This window comes from Aotus nancymaae, unplaced genomic scaffold (assembly GCF_030222135.1).
Source record: "Aotus nancymaae isolate 86718 unplaced genomic scaffold, 86718_ANA_hifiasm-v0.15.2.pri h1tg000138l, whole genome shotgun sequence".
Taxonomy (NCBI): domain Eukaryota; kingdom Metazoa; phylum Chordata; class Mammalia; order Primates; family Aotidae; genus Aotus; species Aotus nancymaae.
In genome coordinates this window covers 2,203,415-2,225,786 of record NW_026988553.1, presented here as the reverse complement: position 1 = coordinate 2,225,786, position 22,372 = coordinate 2,203,415, and the positions used below count along the sequence as shown (strand labels likewise).

The following is a 22,372-nucleotide window of genomic DNA, read 5'->3' as shown; positions in this document are numbered from 1 at the left end:
CCGTGCGTCCTGTGGGACTGACCCTAACTCAGAAGCATGTTCCGCTGCTGCTGCTGTGTCCCGCCTGGGGTCCCCAGCAGCAGAGCCCTCCATCTGCCTGGCCGTTCTCCAGGTGGTTTCTGAGCTCTCTCTATTGCTCCCCCATCTGGCTCCAAACCTTCCAGTAGGCAACAGAACTGGCCGAGGTCCTGACTGTGTGGAAATTCATTGAACTGGAACCCCCAAAGCCTGTTTTACTGCAGGACAATTTAAAAACAAAAGAAATGAAAGCACTCTCGGGAAAGATGGCCCTAGGGCTGTGGCCGAGGCAACCGCGAACGCTGAGGAGGGTCAGCTTGGGCTGGGGGACTCCCCACCTCATCTGGGTGAGGCACGGTGGCTCCCCGCTGCGTGTCCGCACCTCGTGCCCTCCTGCGGTCTCCCTCTGCCACACTTCTGTGTTCCCGACAATCCTCCAGCCTTCCTCCTCTCCCATCCCCTGACACCCGAGGACCCCTCCTCTGGGTCTATGTACTCTCCTGATGACTAACAGCCTCTCAGCTCCAGCTCCAGACTTGGGCCTATAAGCCGAGTCTCAAACTTAGCAGGCATGACCCCTTGGCCCCAGCCGCGCAGCTCCCTTCAAACGCCATCCAGAACCTGCACTTCGTCCCCAACCCTCCCTGCCCTTAGCATGGCAGCACAAAAGCCAGAGCGTGTTTGATCTCCCCCACTGGAAGCTCTCCACTGGCTGTGGCCCTCGGGGCCTGCCCTGGCCTCTCTGGCTCTGCCCTCTTTCACCCCTCAGCGTCCAGCACATCCCACCTCGGGGCCTTTGCTCTGGCTGCACCCCACACCAGGAAGGCTCCCCCCAGCAGCCCGGTGCCCACTTCTTCTCCTTCCTTCAAGTGCCCCCTGCATCTGCCTTTCACCGGAAGAGAATCCCCCTGGGGCAGGGGTCTGTCTGTCTGGGTCGCTGCACCCAGCAGGGTCTCAGCAGACGGGGCTTAATGTCTGGGGCCCACACGGCCTGGCACCAGTCTTCTGTGCTGGCTTCGGCCCTCCCCACGGCTTTCCACCCACTCCGTGATGCCCAGCTGGCTGGAGCTATTTCTTAACGCCCTGTCGTTTCTGCTGCCTGGCTGGGCTACCTTCCTCTGACCTTAGCTCAAGTACCCATCCTTAGAGAGGCTGTCCCAGTTTGTTACCAGCTGCCCAGAGGACACACGCCAGGTGCTTTTGGCTTGGCCCAGGCTCCTGATCTGCGTGGATAAGCAGTTCTGAGCCTTACACAGGGCGAGTGACGCTGCAGACTGACAAGGCCCATCCCTGGCCACACTGAGCCAAAGCCGAAGGGTTGTGGGTGTAGAGTGCCATGTGCGATGCCACTGCTGGCCGGTTGGAGTGGAGCTGCCTGCTATGTGCATGGGGAGACGTACCCCTGCTTAGCCTTCAAGTGATGGAGTTGGCAGTGCAGGGCCGGGGAGGAGGGTGAGGGTGGAGAAGGGCTGAGGAAGCAGGGAGACAAGCAAAGGCCTGGGGGACACCTGCCCTTCCGAGAAGAGTGGAGAAAAGGAAGGAAGAGAGGACAGTCAGGCAAAGGCTCCTGAACCACAGTGAAAAAGAAACCACAGAAGCTGCGCCTGGCACCTTCTCACTCTTCCTTCTAATTCCTCAAGCAGAGACAAACCCCATCCTGCTGCCGCTGTGCTGGGCACCCGCGTGCCCGGGGGCTCCACTCTCTCTGCTCAGTCTCAATCGCTACGGCTCACAGAGCTCAGATGCTTCTGCTCGGTTTCTTCCCTGCCTGTCCACTGCTCGGCAACAACCACTGGTCCAGAACCTTCCTTTGGAGGCAGGGACCTGTCAGCTCCCCAGGCATCTGAGCTTTGAATTTAGAGCAGATTCTGAGCACAGCAGCCAGGGAGACCCATGGGGAGCTGCTCGCCAGGAACTTTAGGGTTTCAGGCCCAAAACAATCCCTGTAGGCGTGAGGGTGAATCACAACTCGAAAGTGACACAAAGGTGTCCTCAAGAGCTTGTAGCGATACGAACCATCAATCAACTCGGGCAATGAGAAGCCAAGCTCAGATAGCCTGAACACTGATGAGAAGATGGCTTCGGTCTTGCCTTTCTACGTGGGGGAAGAGCAAGGGGAAGGCCCCTGTCTCCCCCAGGGGATGTCACGTGCTTGAATTAGGAAAAATGAAAATGCAAACTCCACAGCTGGCTCTCTCCCCAAAGAATTGAACCAAAGAATAGAAACAACGGACATAGGTCTGCGAGTGCCGGAACTGCTCGCAGCTGGCAAGTTTCAGGAAAACGGCCTCCCACCCTGTGTACACACTCGTGCCATGGACCGTGTGAGCCTCGATCTGTGCTCCTGACAGCAGCACTGAGCAGCTGAACTGACCTGGGTGCGGCGAATCCCAGGCCTGTCAGGTGGTTGGACTGAAGAGGACCCAGGAGGAAGGCGAGTACAGCTGCAGGACCTCCAATCACTCTTAGAAGTCTGCACTCAGAGTGCCTGATGGGGAGGGCCTTGGACCAGGGGTTCTGGGGTCTGCCCTAGGCTGCGTTCTGGTGTCTACTTTAGGAATTGCCTTGAAGGGCATTCTCCTGTGGTAGAGCCCAGGGTTCCAGGAAAACCTGGGGCAGGGCAGGCTCTTGGGGAGGGCTGCTACTGTTTCCAGCATGGAGGCAGACTACAGACTATCAAAGAGCTGAGAAAAAATGCCAATACACTGCTCCCAGAAGCCAGGTAGGGAGGCTTGGCTCAAAGCGCATGACCTTCCTGAGAGTGGAGCGAACTCCAGAAATGGGTTGCGAGTGTGGACTGCATGTCACCCCGGGCCCTGGAAAGGAGTGTCCAAGGAAAGCCTGGGACTCACGTGGCCCGATGTGGCCCCTTTGGCCACAAGGTTTTCTTGTTGCAAAACTCAATAAAACAAAGCAACTGCTGTGATCTGTTTCCAGTGTGATTAACCAGAACTAAACGGCCCCGAGGGACCCCCTGTGGCCACATGAGACCAGACCTATGGCCCACTGGCCAACCCCTGCTCCTTTGCTGGGCCGGGTCAGGAGCCATCTCATGAGCTGCTCCAACAGCGAGCATCTCACACAGGCCTGGCGTGGGCGCTGCAGGAAGGATGCGTGGCTGGGGTGTGTCTGTGCATCCCAGTGGAAAACAGACATAAAAGACCTCTCGAGTGGCTTTGGTGGGGCTTTCCAAATGACCCGCACCCTCCCGTCCCTCCTGGGGGCTGACACGCAGCCCCCTGGGCCTGCTGCCCTTAGTAGATCCCAGCGGCTGAACCCCCCTCTTTGGCCAGCTCTCTGGAATATGGACACCCCATCGGGAGAGGGATGCTGCGGCCTCGGTGTGTGTGTGGTTGGGGCATGGTGCGGGTGGGCAGGCTGGGTAGGCGAGGGGCACTGGAGGCTGTCCGGAAGCCGGGAGTGAGGTCATGGCTAGCGCAGTCTGACGATGCAGGCAGAGGAGGGGCGGGCCTGTGTTGGGACTCCTGAGTCCGGAAGCAGCAAAAGCATGGAGGGCTAGATAGGGTGGGGAGGGCTGGAATGTGTGACCCTGAGCCCCAGTGATCCTGCATCTCTGGACTCCTCCTAGTCACCCTCTTGCTACTTTCTGCATTGGCCCCGGGGGCACAGGGTGAGGGGATGTCATGGTACCAACCCCTGGCCCTTCTCCCTGGAAGGCCTGAGGTCCTTAGTGGGAAAGGCTTTGGATGGAGGCAGCACCAGTGCCCAGAAAGGCCCCAGACTCCTGGTGGGCTGAAAGGTAGCCTGGCCTGGAGCAGGCAAAGAGGATGGGAAACTCTGGGTTTGCCTTAGGAAACCACGTGACTCGAAGACCCTGCAGGCCTAGTAGGGGCAGCCCTCTTGTCTAGGAGAGGGTGGGCACTGGTGGGGACGAGCCCTGGCCTGGCTGCCCCTCCTTCCCCTGATCTCTAGGATGAGGGTGCTGCGCTTGGTGATGTCTTGGGGTCCTTGAGGCGTGGAGTGGGGGTTGGGTTCTGAGTTCTAAACCAATCCGCTGCACCGTGGTGATGGCGGGAGGCGGTTTTGGTGGGAGATGGTTTTGGCGGGTGGCTTCCAGAAGCAGGCACATCCTTGGTGTTGCCAGGTCCCTAGCCAGATCTTCCTCCACGGCAGAGTCCTTTGTGGGGTACTGATGTTCAGCTGGGATGGGCCTTTTAGGCCGGCCTTTGTCGGGCAGGACATCAGGACTCCTGTGACTTTACAGCAGCACCCCCTTCAGAGGGCCCTGCCACCCGCCTTCTGCTGAAGCCCACAGTGTGCAAGGGACAGCTGCCCTCCTCTGGCTATCTGCCACTTAGGGCCCCCATGGAATAGCTTGTGAACAGCAGGAGGGGTGGCGTCTCTCCCACTGTACTTACCCGGCACTGCCAGGCTCCAGAGGTGGGGAGGAGGGGAACAGATGGCTGCGGGCTGAAGGCAGGAAGGAAGTGCTAGGAGCCAAGGAAGAGAGGAGAGAGAGGCCGCCCCAGGGAGGAAGTGGGGGGAATCCAGAGGGAGAAGAGACAGCAGGCCCCACTGCAGGGCTGGGCTGGACCTGGAGCGGGGTGAGGAGCTGGCCCTAGGGTGGGATGAGGCCACAGCTGTGGAGAAGGCTCTACGTAGAGTGGGGCCGTGGCAGCTGCCTTCCCTTAACTCAACACATGGGCAGATGGACAGACAGACAGACAGGAAGCACAGAGAAAGATGGCAAAGCAACATATGGAAGAAGTCAAGGGGGAGGGAGGCAGGGGCACAGGCATGCCCCAAGCTGCCCCTCAGCTCCCAGGAAGGAAGGTGCTGGGAGGCCACGATCCATTCCTGTCATTAATTGACTTGGCGGAGCCTCCTGGTGGAGTGGCGGTGAGGACCCTCCGGGCCCACGTCTAGGGCACTGGGGATGCTGGCTGCTTTTCAGCCCAACCACCATGGTGTTGGCCAATATTTGTGACCCGGGTAGGTGGCCCCGTGATGAGTGTGGAGCAAGCTGGAGGTGTGCGTGGCCTGTGGCTCGGAGGAGTGTGTGTGTGTGTGTGTGTGTGTGTCTGAATCTGAGTGCACGTGCTGTGTTCCCAAGCGGGACAGGACGGCCCTCCTCCCTTCCTTTAAGGACAAAGTGGCCCAAAATGACAGCTTATGCAAGAGGAGGGGTGACCCACACCAGGGACCTCTCACCAGTTCCTAAAAAAAATAAAAAATAAAAAAAAAAAGAAAAGGAAAAGAAAGGAAAAGAAAAGAAATCGAGCTGGAAGAGTCTGTGATGGAAGAAGGCGTGGTTAAGGTCTGCAGGGGGTGGCGTGTTCATGTTGGCAGAGGGGAGCGCTTCGGGGGCTCGCTAGAAGGAAAGGAAAGAGGTCGCATGGAACCGTCCCGGCAAGGCTTTGGGCCCACGCGCGAACGCTTACTGCCTGGCTGGGCCCACTGGGTTCCCTGCGTTCTCTCTCACCCGGGGCGTATGGTCAGCAGTAGAGAGGCCTTTCCTTTGTCTTTGTAAAAGATGTGAGCAATTATGGAAGTTTCTACCGCCTTAGGATAGCCCCTGGGTTCTGTTTAAAATGTGACCAACATGGTGGGAACTTTTCATGGCAACCTCTCAAACGGAAGTGGTTTCTCTGTTTCTCAGAGCAAAGAGGAGAGTGTGTGGGTTAAGGATCGGGCTAAGGCTCATGTGGAAACAGTGAAGGTGCCTCAGGAACACCTGGGCACGCTGCCGGCGCAGCACCACTTCTGCAGGAGTAATTGGCTACCACTGAGCCCACCTGGGGACAGGTGACAGCGGGATCCTTAGGAAACCAGCTCAAGGAGGATGCTGGAAGCGGCTGCTCCAGTTCCTGGGTAGGTGGGCTGGATCTTTCCATGGCAAACAGTGCGGGAAAGGCGCCCGCCACCCCTGCAGCCCTGGGAAGGCGGGCCTGAGCCCACGTGCTGCCCTGACGCTGCACCGCTGAACACCAAGCAAGATCCCGGCCTGACCCTCGACACCTCCAGAAGCGGCCCAAGTTCATGAAGAACCGTCGGCAAAGGCAGACAGGTTCAAGAAAGGAACACAAAGCAAACAGCAGACAGAGCAAAGAACGGGAGGTCCGGACGCCGTGCGTTGGGTACATTTCATAAAAGAATATGGCTTTTGAGAGACACCGTCTGGGCGGGAAGGACTGGACAGGGCGGTAAAGAAGGAACAGAAAAGCCACGGTGAGCGGGAGGCAAGACTGGAAAAGAGAGAGGCCGAGCTGGGGAGGCTTATTCTTCCCCAGAGATGCCATTTATGGGAGAAAAGGGAAGTCAAGACTCACTCCCAGCAGCACTGGCGGGATTGGCAGCAGAGAGAATTAGGTGAGTAGGGGTAGAAAGATTGGTTACGTCATGGAGCTGGCTGAGGACCGAGGACCGCCGGCGCACAGCACCCTGCAATGAAGCGCTTCTCTTGAAGGTACTCACTACCTCCATCTGTGGGAGAGAAAATGAGATAAAGTGTGGCTTGCACTGTTGTCCAGGGTGACAGCAAAGCCTCACTGGGTCACCCTGCTCGCTGGGAGCTGGCGATGTTTGGACAGGGCCCCGACCGAGGCTGGCCTCTGTGCCACCCACCGACAGAGGGATTGCTGAGCAGATGGTTAGTGGTCATGAGATCTGGAAGGGAAGGGGTCGCGAGTCGGGGGCATACAGCAAGCATCTCAGAAATGCCCCTTGCAAGCCACTCGTCAGGAAGCACTTCGTAGTTCTCAATGTTTTTTTTCCGCCCCAACACACCTGAGGGACAGGACACGCTCCCGTTAGAACCTGAGGGTTTGTGCCTCACGCTGGGTCTGCCTGCCCGTCTCTGCTAGCTTCTGCGGCTCATTGCAGTGACTTGGCGGGGCGCCCCCTCGGAACCTCAGTAGCCGAATGGACCTAGCAGGAAGGGGCGTTTTCCCACTGAACGGCAGCCATGGCTTCGCTTTGTCCTCACTCTTACAGCTTTCCACAAGTTGAAGGGGAAACTGAGGCCCACGGGAGGGCCTTGACCCAGTGTCTTTGGATTTCCTGACCTGCCCTTGGCTGGCATGGGGACTCGTGTCCATCTTGCTGGAGGTGACGTGAACAGCAAAGCCAGTGTGCGCATCTGGAGCCCAAAGCTACCTGCTCCAGCCCGAGTCCTGCAGTGGCTGTGTGGTGGCCACCAGGTTCAGCTAGGTGTCTTGACACGGGCCAGGGCTTCGCGGGAGAAGGCAGCTTGAGTATTCAGACTCCCCCCGTAACTGAGCAAAATGAGGATGTCCGCCACTTCAACCCTTGACGTGCTTCGGAAAGGACTCCTCGTTCTTCTCAGCCTGCCTGGTCCCCTTCTGGCCAGCACATCCCACTTGCTCGCTTGTGACAAGGGGAACCTCGTGGTGCTGGCTGCGACTGTGAGGAATGCATACTGAGTGTATCAGCGCACGGGAGGATGGTTGATGTGACGGTGTCGCGGTGGCTTGGGGTGGTCTCCTGTCTAGATTCAGGGAAGGACTCTCCCTGCCGCAAAAGGTTTGCGTTGGCCTGGCCTGGCTACAGATGGTGTCGCAGTGGGAGAGCCACATCAGTGACAATACCACAGTTGCCACCACCCCATACCCAGAAGCCCAAGAGCTGGGCCAGGAGCAAGGCCCAGTCGCTGGTGAAGCTTCTCTTTGGGTTATAACGGGTGCAAAAAAAGACAGACCGAGTCATGAGCACTTCAAACAGCTACGTGTTGTGGGTTTGAAGGACTCTTTTATTCTGGAAGGCACCCTGCCCACCTGGTGCGTTGATGTGTTAGTGTGGAACCGTGGTGCGAGCAGGTAGCAGCTTACAAAATGCCTTCACTTAGCAACATAAAAGCGTGTGCCGGCCTCCAAAATCTGGAGAGCAATTTTGGGGTTCATAAAATGCAGAAATCTGGGGCCAGCTGCCTAGGACATATGTACAACCTGATGGGCTTTTCCTTTAGCTCCATTTTTTCCAAGCAGGTATTTCGAATCAAAGAGAGCAGATGCTCTTTCATAGTTGGCTAAAAGAACTGACTGGTTTGGCATTCCTGAGAAACACGGTGAGTTGCACGTGACAAAGTCAAAGCGAAAAGCCTTGGGGGTCGCCGTTTCCTCAGAGGCAAAGCAGGGGCGTCACCAGCCCGTGTCTCTCTGGGCACCGACAATTGGAACAGCCCGGAGCTCTAAGACTAGCCGATGGGACCCGCTTCTACTAGCCAGAGGACACGAGACACACGGGTGGCCAGGGTACCACTGATGCCACCTGACACTTCAGATCAGGGCAGGGCTGCTGTCTCAGCTGCTGGAAAAACTAACGCTGCCTTCGGCTGCATTGGCAAAAGTGAAGCAGGCCTCTGAGGGGCAACGTCCTGCTCTCCGCACCCACCCCCCCAGGCTTAGGCAGCTCTGGGCTCTGTAGCACAACAGGGGTATGACAGATAGAGCCCATCTGGGGGCAGCTGGGGGGGCTCATAGGCATGGTCTTGTAGAAGGCACAGTTGAACCGCTAGGAGGGCATTGGGGGAGACGGGTGCTGCTTCTAACATTTGATGTGTTTTAAATTTAGCACACAAATATGTATTTTGGGGAATGAGAAAAGGCTCTTTGTACTGCAGCCCTGGCCTATCCGGGCACTGGGCTTGAGGCGTTAGCCCTTGCACTTGGGAGGGAGATGCAGGCCATCCTTCCTTGCCGGGGCTGTCTGTGTTCCGGCCAGGCCAGGGGGTAGGTAACAGTGCTCAGAGTGCAGACCTAAGACACCCTTCCCAGGCTGCGCTGTGTGAGGTGCCTCGGATGCCAGCCCCACCTCCCAGTTCTCAGCTTTAAATGTGAAGTTCTCCTGTGCCCCGACCTAGCCCTGCATGACTGTGGTCTCTGGGGTAGGCCTAGGGACTCTGTAGCTCTGGAAAGTTCGGCAGGAACTCTGACATGCCCCAACTCTAGTGCCCCGGGCTGGCAGCACAGGTGGCCCATGGTGGGAGTGGAGTCAGAGAGGGCTTTGTAAGCATGAGGGCCCCAGGAGGCGCATGGGAGTTGGGGAGATGCAGTGCACAGGCCGGCAGGGCATGTTTGGAAAGGCAGCCGGGGGTGCAGGGGTGCAGGAGGATGGGTGGACATCGAGAGGCAGGGGCTTGAAGGCCATGGTCAGGAGCCTGGACTTCATCCTTAGAACAATGGAGGGAGGCTCCACCGGTTGCACTGCAGAGGGCGGCGTTGCAGGGGCTCAGTGGAGCCAAGACAAGCAAGGGAGGCTGCGGCCTGGGGGGTGGGGCTGCCCTGAGGCTGGGCCCTTGATACCGCTGGGCGGGAACAGGACCCAGGGCACCGAGAACAGTCTTGGGCAAGTTGCATGGATGATTCTTTGGGACAAGCCCTTGGTGATGTGTGACAGACCCTGGGAAGGGGTGTGGCCTCAGGCCCTACCTAGATAGACTCCTGATGGACGCCCAGCCAGGTGTTCCCGCTTTACCTGGGGCTGGTGGCTTAGGCAGGCCCTGGCTGCACGGCCGAGTGCACAGGACCCCAGGGAGGAGCAGCAGTCAGTCGCTCCATGTCAGGGGCAGTGCGACTGGGGGTCCGGGACAGAGGCTGGAGGGGCAGGGAGCGACGGCTGTGACCTGAGAGACGGTGGCCCAGGCCTTGCAGGAGGAGGTGGAGTGTGAAGCATGCTGGGTGGCCCTCTGGAGGCTGCTGGGGGAAGGGCAGGCCATGAAGGGGAGGCTGCAGGGGCTGCTGTGGGAGAGGGGCGCGGCTCTTCCTTCCTCCCCGGCCAGGACTTTCAGCGCTCAAGGGCCACAGCAGGGTGGGGCAAGGGCTGAGCAGGAGGTGGGGGTGCCAGGCGGGTGAGGACAGCAAGTCTCCAGGCAGTGCCCACAGCAGGCAGGAGCGATGCAGGGATAGCCCGACCTCAGGAGCCGGAGGGGAGCCTTGCAGACCTAGGAGTGCGCCGTTTCTGGGGAGTGGTGGGCAGAGGCCGGGCTGCAGTGGGATCACAAGAGAGTTCCAGGGAGGGGTGTGGAGACACAGCGAGTCTGGAACATTCTGGCAAGGAGGTTGGCTGGGAGGAGATGGGAACAAGGGAGTGGGGTAGCTATGGCAAGTGCCTGACTTCAGCGGGGAACGTAGCTGACGGCCTTGGTCTTGGCCGGCCCTAACGGTTCGTGATTTGGATGAACAGAAGGGACCAACTAGGTGGCCAGAGTCCACATCCCAAATGAAGCCTCCCCATCGCATTTATGGTGTCATCCAGTCAATCTTGAGCTCGCTGTGGCTGTTCGAAATGGGCCTGTCTTCCCGAGAATGTCACTTGCCTATGATCTGGGGCAGTTCCCGCCAAGTAAAGGAAGCCCCCGCAGTGATGAGGACAGCACTGGCCCGTGCCTCTGAGAGAGCCATTAGTCACCCACACACACCTTTAGCTACAAGGGACACCTGGGCTGTGAAGGAGGTGTCAGGGAGAGGCGACCTCAGTGCCACAGCCATCAGTGGGCACATCCTGGAATGGCAAAGGGGACACCAGCAGCTGCTTTTGTGACGTGAGCAGCAAGACCAGAGGGTTTCCCTGCGGGTGTTGGGTGCAGACAGCCGGCTCTCGGCTGCCAACTTGCCTCTACCATCTCGGGACGGAAGCACCTGGGCAAGAGCGAGGTGGGGCTTACCTGAGTCTGAATCCGGTTCAGGCCCCGGAACCAGAGGATCTGGCCCCGGCGGAGCTCCCGCTCGGCATGGTCGATCTCTTCCTCGCCTTCGGCAAGCTCCTCGTCTGTCATCTCATCCTTCCCCGGCCCATGCCCAGCTTCCTTCAGGCACTTGAGCTGGCTGGTGGGGATGGTGGCAATGACCTGGGGGAGCCACGCAGAGATGGCCGTGAGAGCTGGACTGAGCTGCATGAGTGTCAAGGTCCTCTCTGCAGAGGGAGACGGCAGCCTCCTTCCTCTAAAGGATGTCATTTGTTTTTTGTGATTAAGCCAAGGGAGTAAAGCTAGAGCAGCCCCCATCTCTGTCCCCCAGGAACTGGCAGCCCCTGAGGAACCGGCGTAGTGTTCGCCCGGGGGCTGAGGTGCATTTTTAGGAGTATGTGGCGCTCTGGGCCCACCCCTCCTCCATGGAGTCCCATTCAGCCAAAGGGCCCAGGAGTGGAGCGCTGTGCAGCAAGGGCTCCTGGGAGAGATCGCTAAGCCCCTGGAATATCCTGCCTAAAAGCAGTGTCGCTTACCGGGGCTGGGGGCTGGGGGCCATGCCCCGTACTCTACACTAACAGCCGGGCCTCCGGAAGGCTGGAGATGGAGGCCAGCCACGTGAGCACAGCATGGCTCTGCGAACCACCCCAAGAAAAGCTGTGGACGCAGGGGCTGGGTGACAGTACTCCCTGCATGTTGCTCCACACCGTTGCTGGGAGACACACCTGCAGCTCTGGCCTAGTCTCTCCCGGAGAGGGCATCTCCCGGGGGAAGATCGGCCTAGAGAAGACCTGTGCATCTGGGGAAGGTGGGGAGTGACAAGGAGGGTGGCAGCTGGAAAGGCAGGAGTGAAGAGAGGGCCACTGGGAAGTGGGGGAACAGTCTAGAAGGACACAGGGGAAGCTGCAGGAAGGGATGATGGGCATCTGGAGTTCCAGAATAAGACGTCCCGTCTGTCTTGTGTGTCTGAGCCAGTGTCCTTCTTGAATGTGGCCAGATGGGGACTTGAGGACTAGTTCACAGACATTCCCTTCTATTAGTTTTTCACTTGAAGATGCTTTATCTTTGTAATTGAACAAGGTTAAAAATGAAAAAGACAAGCTGGTAACCCTGAGATGCCGAGCTACAGGCTGGTGCCATGTTCCTGGGGGGATATGGAAAGCCAGTGGCCTGAGAGCTAGAAGGTCAAGAAGAGGGCCTGGCACCCCCTTGGGCTGTGGTTAAAGTCCACGTTTCGGGAAGTGAAGGGACTCCATGGAGAGACCAGATTCGAGTGTGATTGGGAGGTGAGGTGCAGTAGCAGAGGAAAAGGAGGATTCTTAAATGATGCAGAGGAATTGGGTGGACTGTCCCCGAGGACACTAATGCTGCGGTCAGCCCCTGTGGTCAGCACAGAGAACCAGCAGATCAAAAACAAAAGCCAGGCCGAGCACTTTGGGAGGCTGAGGTGGGCAGATCACTTGAGGTCAGGAGTTCAAGGGCAACGTGGCAAAACCCCGTCTCTACAAAAAATACAAAAATTAGTCTGGTGTGGTGGAATGTGGGAGGCTAAGTTTTGTATTTTGTGGTGGCATGTGGGAGGCTGAGATAGGAGGGTCACTTGGGCCTGGGAGTTTGAAGCTACGGTACACATGATTGCACCACTGTACTCTTCCCTGGGCAACAGGAAAAGACCCTGTCTCAAAAAAAAGAAAAAGAAAAAGAAAAAGAAACAAAAGCCGGAATGTGCTCCCCAGTTCATGTGTTGAAGTCCTAGTGCCCAGTGTGGCTAGATTTGGAGTAAGGAAGTGATCAAGGTTCATTAAGGTTACCAAGGTGGGGCCCTGATCCCACTGGCTTAGTGCTCCTAAGAAAGGAGACACCAGAGACGTGAGCACAGATTGAGGAGGCGGCTGTCGCAAGCCAGGAAGGAGCCCTCGCCAGGAACCGGCCCGCTGGCTCCCTGGTCTCAGATGTCCAAGGCTCCCAGTCTATGTCCCCCAGTTTGAAGGGACAATTTTTGACTCTTATCATGGGCAGTTTTTCTGGGCCATGTCACATCCCGGCCATGTTCCTTTGCATTCTTTTGCTGACACCATCCCTTGTGGCCTGTCCCTGGGTCCTGGTGTGTCAGAGGCCTGAGGACACAGTATGCTTCCTGGGGTGTGGACCCCAAGGCTTTGGAGCAGGGTTAGGGCAGTGGGGCCATCACAGAAGCTGTCTGTAGGGCAGTTTGGAATGAGGGGCAGGGCTGTCACTCACCTGTCCCCAGACCAGCTCCCCAACACCAACGAACAGGCACCAGAGCCACTGTTCCGTGGACAGAGGGGAGCAGCTGAAGGGCTTCCCGCCGAACTGGACGATGACAATCTACAGAGGGCAGGTGAGAGAGGCAGGTCCAGGGGTGCTGTGACAGAGCAGCGTGTGGCCCCACCACCCCTGGGTGCGAACCAGAGGCTGTGACACCAGGCCTGAGGGCACACCGGACACGCCTCATTCTGGAGGACCCTAGAAGCTGCTGCACACCCTGCCTTGGCCTCCCGCCTCCTTGGGAGGCATTCAATTCTCAGATGCAAACACCCTGCCCCCTGTTGGACTCTCGCAGTCCCGGCCACTATCGTCCTGCCTTCAGTGCCAGTCCTGAGCCTACCTACCAGCCACGCTGCCTCACCCGCTCCTCCCCGAAGGAACCACAGCACAGGCTCTTGTCCACAGCTCCCACACCCTGGCTCCTGCCTGGCGCTCTACCACGTGGGCCCCTGTGGTGTGCCATGTCCCCTCCTCTAGGGATCTGTGAGTCATAAACTGTCTTCCAATGGCAACTGTCTCCTGACCTATTGGCCTTACTATACCTCAGTTTTTCTACAAATAGACAGTGGGGCTGACCAGCCTGTCCACAGCCCTGTGGGAAGCAGAGGTTAGTGTGTCAGCACTGATCACAGAGGGCATCTGCAAAAGAACCTTCTGGAGCTATGGCAGCCTCGTGCCAAGGAATTAAGCACTAGGAATGGGAATGGCAGATCTAGAGGGGCCAGGGAGGACTCCTTCCAGCACCCGTGAGAAAAGTTAGCTCTGAGGAAGGGTCATGAAACCGTTTTGCAAACCAGTGGGCTAACCCAGGGCAAGGCCAGTGATATTTGGAAGATGAAGAGAGGACTGGGGGCTACAGGAAAGCCAGATGGGGTGGGGCTTCTTCTGGGAGTGGAGGTGGGGAGGCCTCCTGCCCTGGCCCGGCCCCTACCTGGATCCCGAAAGTGCCCAGGACAATGGTGCAGAAGATGGGGTTGCTGAAGATGCCGTCGAAGACGTTCCTCTCGCCATGGACCTTGCGGGCGTTGACCTCGTTGAAGAGCTGCATCATGACGAAGGTGTTGAAGATGATGGTGTAGTGCTCGGAGGGGGGCGAGTGCAGGGGCGCGTTCCTCCCGCTGTCGATGTCGAAGAAGAGCTCTCCTGGAAGGTGGGGGCGCGTGCATGAGGGAGCAGCCCCCACGGGTGCCGGGCAACATTCCCCACTCAGGCACAGCCATCTCAGTGCGTGACGCATCACTCAGGAGCGAGACCACAGTGTGTAGCTGCCGAGAGGGGGCCAATTCCAGCTCACAGACAAGGCCACAGACAAGGCAGCCAGACCACAGGCTCAACCGACCAGAGTCCTGAGACCCCATCAGGCCAGTGACAGACCCAGGGGTGCTGTCCCTGAGCCTGAGGGCAGAAGGAAGAGGTTAAGAAGGGATGCTCTTAATGCTGGCTTTCCTCAGATGCCCGCCTCGTTCCACAGCTGCCAGCACAGCACCCCTGTCACTCCGTGGGAGCAATCGTCACGGGGTAACTGTGGGCTGTTCTGTTCCTAGGGTTACCGTGGCCACTCTGGGGCTAGGTAGAGGCTGGGAGCAGGATGTCAAGAGACAAACTGTTTCTCAGCTGCTCAAGGGGCCTGGGAGGAGAGGCTGAGAAAGAGCTGCAGGCTCCCAGCGGGCCTCGCTGGAGGGTTGCTGGCCTGGCCCATCTGCTCCTTCCCCTGGGTGCTGTCCAGTCAAGAACTGCATCGTCCCACCCCATACTGGGCCCGGGGACACAGGCGGAGGGATACCAGACAGAATCTGAGCCCGAGGTGCTGGCAACAGTGTCCCGAAGGCCTCCTGCGTGCCCCTGGCCAGCCTACCGACAAAGAGCAGGGTGAAGATGATGGCGAGCTGGTACACGGCGTGGCCCAGGATATTCTTCATCATGGTGCGGGAGATGAGGGGCTTGTCGCGGCCATATGGCTTTCGCAGCAGCAGCGACTCTGTGGGAGGCTCCGTCGCCAGGGCCAGAGAGGCAAAGGTGTCCATGATCAAGTTCACCCACAACATCTGCACGGCTTTGAGAGGAGAGTCCTACGGAGAGGAGGCGTTCACCTTTCTGTGGGAACCCCGTCACGCCTGGGGGAAAACTCCTCGTGGGGTCCACGTCACTGGGATTTCACGCCCGTGAAAACAGATATCTCCTTTTCTCTGGGCTGTCACACGCCCGCCTCCCTTCTCTCACCTGGTGGCAGTGATCTAGAAGGTGTGCTCCAAATCCCTCGCAGGAGGTGAAAAACCCCAGAACACAAAACAGCCTGACGATGGGGTCTGCCATTTGGGGCAACAGAGTGAGGGCTGCTCTCCTTGTCTCCTGCACCCCAGGAGGAGGAGGAGGCAGAAACTCTGAGCTGGACCTTTCTTCTCAGCTCCTCTGAGTTGTTGGTTAAAAATCAGCCTCACAGAAGCCAGACACACAAGGCCACGTACTGTCTGATTCCATTCATAGGAAACTTCCAGAACTGACAAATCCACAGAGAGAGAAAGCAGATGGGTGGGTGTCAGGGGCTGGGGGACGGGAGTAGAGAGTGACTACTCATGGGGACAGGGTATCATTTTGGGGTGAAGAGAGAGGTTAAAATGGTTCTGGTGAAGTTTGTTACGTGATTTTTGTCTCAGTTAAAAAAATATATTTGAAAAGACCAAGTTGATCAGCAGGCATTTCAAATCCCTGTCAGCAACAAACGGGTATTTTTTTGCACCCCCTTTCTAAGGGGGGCATCGAAGAAAATCTAGACACTCACCCATGAGGAAAATGGGACTATTGAGAAAGCATTCCCATGGGACACACAGCCCACACAGAAGCTCATACACAGATGTTCCTGGCAGCACCGTTCACAAGCGCTAAAACGTGGGAACGAGCTACGTGTTCATCAGGACAGACACACGGTGACAGTCTGTACCGTGGAGTGTTCTGAGGCCATGAAAAGGCAGGAAAAACATGGTGCTAAGCCAGATGCCAGACACGAGGCCACATTATCTGATCCCATTGGAATGTAAAGTCTGGAACAGGCAAATCCATAGACCCAGGAAGCCCGTGAGTGGCGGCCGAGGGCTGGGATGTTTGGGGGCAATGGGGAAGTGACTGCTCAGGAGCACGGGGTTTCTTTTCAAGATGATGACAATCTTCTGGAGCTAGATAGAGGCGATGGTGAAAGTCCTCAAAATTCGAGTGTTGAATTGTGTACTCAAAAATGGTGAATTTTTGGCATGTGAATTTGATCTCAATTAAAATAATCTGCAGCAAAGAAAAGAAAACCCTCACTCTTATCATCTGGCCCACAGGCCTGAGCCCAGGTGTCCTAGCCGGGGCACAGTAGCCCTCAGTGCGTACCTGAGTAATGCAGGCGCCTGTGAAGGCCACGATCACGGCCACCACGTTGACTGTCAGTTGGAACTGCAGGAACTTGGAGATGCTGTCATAGACGTTACGGCCCCACATGACTGCCTTGACGATGCTGGTGAAGTTGTCATCAGTCAGGATGATGTCGGAGGCCTCCTTGGCCACGTCGGTCCCTGCGATGCCCTGACGGGTGACACACACACTCACACACACAGAGTATTTGGGGGGTCCTTTCCCCAGCCCCCCTGGATCACCTGCCCTACCTGGGCTGGCTCCCTGACGTTCCCTTCTGAATAACATCTCACCCCTCCCCTGCAAAGCTGAGAACAGGACTGATTTTTATCTCACACATTCTTATACTACACACGGTAAGTTGTCACATGTCATGGTGAGGGGGCCTTTCCTTATAAACGCAGAGGGTACTGATGACATGGCATCAACACGGCTTTACACATAAAGGCCAGCTGCCACCACGTGGCCACCGAACAGCCTGGTCTGTTCTTAGCACTCCAGAGAGGCTTGCTGTGTAAGGCACGCTGGACAGTCCTGCAGGGAACAGCCTGGGGAGGCGCAGTTGCAGCCGTGCCAAGCTGCTCAGCCCTCTCCCCTGCCCCAAGTCTGGCCCGTGAGAGCCGCTATCTCGTGAAGCTTGCGCTGGAGCTCCTCTCTGGGCTACAGGTGCCGGGAAGGACTGGGCTGGGTTCCCCAGGTGGCCTACCGAAAAAGGAGCCCAGCCTCTTGTGGGGCCGCAAGCAGCCATGTGGGTGGCATCTGCAGGACCACCCTGCTCAGTGGGTGAGCAGCAGGAGGGAAGTACAGAGGAAGAGCACATTTGGGGACCCTGCTCACCTCTTCTGGGGCTGAGAGTGCATTTAGAGAGGACTGGGGGTGGGCACTCCATCAGTGATGAGCCCCCGCCCCCGTCCCCTTCCTCTCCACAGCACATCTCGTCTAGGGCCCACTATCACCTTGGGCCTCACAACAGATGCCTTTAAACACGTGTTTCCTGACTGGCAGAGCCCACACAGGCCCAAGTGGCCCAGATGTGAGAGAAAGAACCTTCAGTCACTCTGTAACCTGCCCCAACACTGGCTCCTACTTCCTGGTATAAAGCTAAAGTCCATGGGACACACACAGGCCCCATCTGCTGTGGTGAGTTGGGATCCCAACCAGGTGGTTTACCATGGCAAAGCCCACATCCGCCTTCTTGAGGGCCGGCCCATCGTTAGTGCCATCCCCAGTCACAGCCACCACCTGCCGCTGCTCACCACTGGTGCTGTCAATAATCCCTGGAAGACAGATCAGGGCAGGGCAGGGCTGGGCCCATCTGTCAACACATCCCTGTGAACCCCTGCCCAGGGAGCTATGGGGACAGGCTGGCCGTGAAAACCCTTTGGGATTGCACACGTGCTGACTGTCCCAATTATCTGTGCTCCCTATCACCGGGACCATCTCCTAACCCCAAATAAGCAACCAAGTCTCACTGAGTGACAGGGCCAGGGTGGAAGGATGGGGATTGGGGACTGACTGGTTAAGGCCTGGGAACATAATCCCGGGTCCCTGGCTCTAGACCCATTGCTTCTAGAGAAAGGTTATGTGACTTGGAGTGAGTCACTGGCCCTCCCTGAACCCCCGTTACCTCATGGGCCGCAGCCCTGCTGTTCTGGGCTAATGGGACAAATGGACCCGGCTTCTTAGGCAGGCCCTGGGGACCTGTTTGGGAACCTGACTTTTGGCATCAGGGAGCAGACAACCTCAGGCCAACCACCCCAGGAAGGTGTGCGGGCTCGGCTACCTTTCACCAGAGTGTGCTTGTCGGTGGGAGACGACCGGGCCAGCACCCTCAGCTTGGGCCACACCTTGTCCAGCCGCTCCTGTTCTATCTGGGGAGGGGAAGCACAGGACGCTGCAGATCGAGGGCGGGCGCGCGGGGGCAGGGAGGAGAGGGGGACGGGGGCGGCAGACAGCTGGATGCTACCTCGCCTTTCTCGTTGCGGATCCGCCGGTTGAACTCTTTCCCTTCCAGGCACAGGAAGTCCTCCCCAGGCTGGATGATGCCACATTTGGCCGCGATGGCCCGGGCCGTGTTGATGTTGTCACCAGTCACCATGCGAACTGTGATACCAGCACGCTGGCATTTTCGGATAGCTTCAGGGACCTGGAAGAGACAAGAGAGTGGGTGGGGCCATCGAGGCAAGACATGTTTTGTGTCGAGCCAGTAGCCCTTCCTCTATCAGATCTGCAGGCAGCGCAAGGTCCGGCAGAGGTGACAGTCAAGCCAAACCATGGGTCCCCATGCGGGGTCCCTGTGGAGGCATGGGCCCAGAGGGTGGTGGGGCTGTCTTGCCCCAGCCAAACTACAATGAGTGGGTGCTTCCCTCCTTCACCATGCCAGGACCTGGGGACCAGTGACGACACAGACCCAGGCCCTGGGGATCAGTGATGACAGACCCAGGCCCTGGGGCATCATCAGATTCACATCTGGAAGAGTCACCTGGGTCAACCTCATTTTCCAGCTGGAAAACAGACCCAGGGCTGCTGATGTAGGGTTAGCCTGCGTAATGGACAGGCTGGCAGGGGCCATGTTAGCCCTAAGGAGGAAGGAGGAGGGGCCTCGCACCCTCAGCCACCTCCAGGGCTCCCACCTGGACTCCTTCCTCACTTGCCTCTGTAGCCCTTTTTTTTCTTTTTAAACAGTATAAAACCTAAGACATTTTTCTCAGGAGTTAATGTTTTTCCTGGAGTTGTAGGTTTTGTAGGATAATGTATCTCACTCCACCCCAGGGCAAGCCAAATGTGGCCTCAGTTGTGTAGCACGTATTTCAGTTTTCAAACGCAGATCCTCCTCAGTTTACGATGGGATTAGGTCCCGATAAACCCAGGATACGTTGAAAATACCATAAGTCAAAGATGCATCTAATACACCTAAGCTGCCAGACATAGCTTAGCGCAGCCCGCCTCACACGTGCTCAGAACACTTGTGTTAGTCTACAGTGGCGCAAAAGCATTGAACACAAAGTCACTGGCGACTGCACTGAAAGCGGGAAACAGAATGCTTGGATGGGACGCGAAGTAAAGTTTCTGCTGAATGCGCATCACTTCTGCACCAAGTTGAAACATTGTTAAAAGTTGGGGACCGCCTGCACCATATGAGAGTCGGGAAAAACAGAAAGAGAAAGAGGTTCCCCAGTGCGGAGTGGAAGACGAACAGCCTGCAAAGGCTTGAGAGCAGGAAGCCAGGAGACTGGCCGGGAGGTGGTGGCATTGTCCCAGTGGTGGAGGGACAGGGAAGACAGTTCCCAAATGAAGAGGTATGTGGCTCTTCGGGCTCGGGGACAGTGAGACAGGGTCAGGCAGCTGATGCTACTGAGGCAGAGGGGCAGGGAAGCCAGGTTCAGAGTTTGTGAACTCCGCTGGGTGAGTGCAGAAGCCCTGGAGGGACAGTCGCTGAGCCCGAGGAGGAGAGCCCGAGAGTGGGCGGGTGTCCCAGGTGTGGCCAAGCCCGCAGGCCGAGGGAGCCTGGGGCAGGTGGGGTAGACACACAGGGGCAGGGAAGGACATGGACCTGGGAGTCCCCACATGCTGGCGGCCCTTGAGGCCATGGGCAGGGGGCTGTGATCTCTGCCACGGTGAGAGCTGGGGGCCCTGCTTCAGGCTGTGGCAGGGTGATCCAATGATCCCTGCAGCAAATACCACCAAGTGGCCCGGAAGGACGAGCCCTGGGGTGAGTCCCTTGCTGCCAGCCTCGGGGACACTTTCTACTCTCTGAGGGTCTTGGGGTGCTGGATAAGATCAAGAGCCACAAGAAGACAACTCTCCATCCGGCGAGTGAATTCCTGTCCTGAACCGTCTGGAAGCCACCCCTCTGCTGCCACCAAGTGGCCGTGACTAGCCTGAAACCTGCAGCTGTGAACCCAGGCCTGCTGCCTCCTCAGGCCAGATGTGTGTGGCCCTGTTCCTTCCCCATGGCCGCAAAGGGCCAGGCCAAACTGTCCTTCCTCGCCTGCTCAGCCCTGCTCCCTGCCTTCTCCCCGCCTTCTCCCCAAGGCCCCCCAGCACGCAGCCAGCCAGGTGTCTGGAGAAGTTGCCAGTGCCCCCGGCCGGCCCAGCCCCGAGGGCCCTCTTCTGGCTGCAGCCCTGCCACACCCCCAAGCACCCGGGGTCTTCCTGGCGTCCTCAGCCTGGCACTGTCGCTGTGGTCTGCCACTTGGACTCTCTCTCAACCCCTCTCAAGCCAGAAAGGAGCTGTCCTTGCTCCTCAGGCCCCTCTTCTGCTCTGTACGTCAGTGAGGGGAGAGGCCTCCCCACCTTTCCCCAGCTGTGGCCTTGCTTCACCTCATCGGCACCCTTTCCTTTTGCTCTCCGGGCCCAGTGGGGCCCGGGACTCATGCCCCTGCCTGCCTTTGCAGGGCCCATTTCCTCGGCTGGACTCCTGTCCCTGTCCTCATTTCCACCAGGGCAGGCTCAAGGTGCTCCCCCTCCAGACGTTGTGGCCATGTTCTCGGGACGCAGGGCTGCTCTGTTGCCAGTACCCATGGCTGGCATTTAGATGTACTGTCTTTGAATTGAGTGTCTTTGCTATGTGATCCAATACATGAATCCCTGTCTCCCGAAGGAGCGTCCCGAAGCTTCTCCTCCGGGGTTGCACCTGCATGCCCCAGGGCGGCTCCTGAAATACAAGGTCTCAGTGGCCCTGCTTCTCCCTGGGGAGACAGACGGGTACCTCCACGCCTCGCACTGTCCCTCCGGGGCCCAGTATCCTCCACGCTCTCCAGGCTCTGCCATCTTTCAACAGCAAAGTGACTTCCCAGCATCAAAGCCATGCCCAGACTGACCTGTGCGCCTTCAGTCTGCTCTTGCATCTGCCACGCGACCCTTGAGGACCACCTTCCTGCACTCCCCTGGTGGCATCGTTCATATGGAGATATGCTTCTGGGCTCCCTCTCCCACCAGGACCTTTGCTGGGAGCTCTTTACGGGACGTCCTGCTCTTCAAGTGGCCCCAGCCAAATCCCTAAACCTGTGTCCCTCAGGCTTCAGCCCTACCTCCAGTTCATCCATCCTGGGGGGACCAGATCCCAAATGTTGAGGGTCTCTCTGCCACTGCCACCCTCTCAGCTGGAAGAAGGTAAAGCCTGAGCTGGACCACCCAGGACCTGTGCGGATGCCAGGGTGAGAGCTTCGGAGGGAGCGCAGCGGCTATGTGTGAAGAAAGGCCACCCCTACCAGTCCAGACAAGCTCGGGCAGAGGGCACAGTTACCAGGGCAGCTCACAGAGAAGGCGGTGGCTACCTCGGGCCGCACAGGGTCCTCAATGCCCACGACAGCTATGCAGGTGAGGTCACCCACGACCTCGTTCTCATTGTCCCAGTCGGGTTCCTGGCCTGCAGGGAAGTCCCGGTACGCGATGCAGATGGTGCGGAGACCGTCACAAGCCATCGGCTCGATGATCTTCCTCACCACGTCATCCCGGTCCCGAGGCCGAAAGCTGCGGAGTTCACCACTGCCGTTTAAGATATTGGTGCACCTAGGCAGGGGGTGGGCAGAGACAAAGTGGAGGCCAAGAGAGAAAAACAGGAGACGGCGCTGGTCACGCTGGATTGGGGGCTTAGCCCAGGACTGGGTCCTATCGAGAGGAGAGCCCCATGTGAGAACACAGACACACAGGGAGAAGGCTGTGTGACCACACGCAGAGACTGCAGAGGGGCAGCTGGAAGCTGAGGAACACGAGCACTGGTGGCCGCCACTGGACACATTCTCCCCGAGGTGCTCTGGAGGCGCTGCAGCCCTGCCCACACCCTGCTTTTGGACTTCCGGCCTCCATAACTGGGGCAGAATGCATTTCAGCTGCTTGAAGCCCCCGGATACTAATGAACTGCTGCGGGCTGAGAGACCGGGAGGCGGGCAGGAGCACGTGGCTTACGGCAGCACCGCCACAGACTCCATGGGGCGAGGGCATGGACCATGGGCAAAAACTGAACTCAGTGGACAATCGCTATCACCAAGTCCAGGCAGCCACAGTCTC

The 22,372-nt window shown here is 58.1% G+C and overlaps 1 protein-coding gene across 11 annotated transcripts in view; it reads right to left on the bottom strand.

The window, feature by feature from the left end:
• Window positions 1-22,372, bottom strand: part of ATP2B3 (ATPase plasma membrane Ca2+ transporting 3) — a 42,838-nt gene that overhangs the window by 5,977 nt on the left and 14,489 nt on the right. For 3 of the 11 annotated variants that reach the window (XM_012437889.2, XM_012437890.2, XM_064371553.1), the window contains 10 exons: window positions 21,640-21,874; window positions 18,327-18,506; window positions 18,144-18,231; window positions 17,531-17,637; window positions 16,340-16,531; window positions 14,826-15,039; window positions 13,902-14,113; window positions 12,923-13,030; window positions 10,661-10,843; window positions 6,376-6,462 (listed from right to left, as the gene is read on the bottom strand). In XM_012437889.2, the coding sequence (XP_012293312.1) occupies window positions 6,376-6,462; window positions 10,661-10,843; window positions 12,923-13,030; window positions 13,902-14,113; window positions 14,826-15,039; window positions 16,340-16,531; window positions 17,531-17,637; window positions 18,144-18,231; window positions 18,327-18,506; window positions 21,640-21,874 (1,606 nt within the window). Of the gene's footprint in view, window positions 1-6,308; window positions 6,463-9,937; window positions 9,981-10,660; window positions 10,844-12,922; window positions 13,031-13,901; window positions 14,114-14,825; window positions 15,040-16,339; window positions 16,532-17,530; window positions 17,638-18,143; window positions 18,232-18,326; window positions 18,507-21,639; window positions 21,875-22,372 lie in introns of all 11 variants that reach the window. The other 8 variants (XM_012437893.3, XM_012437894.3, XM_064371555.1 and 5 more) reach the window with 4 other exon arrangements.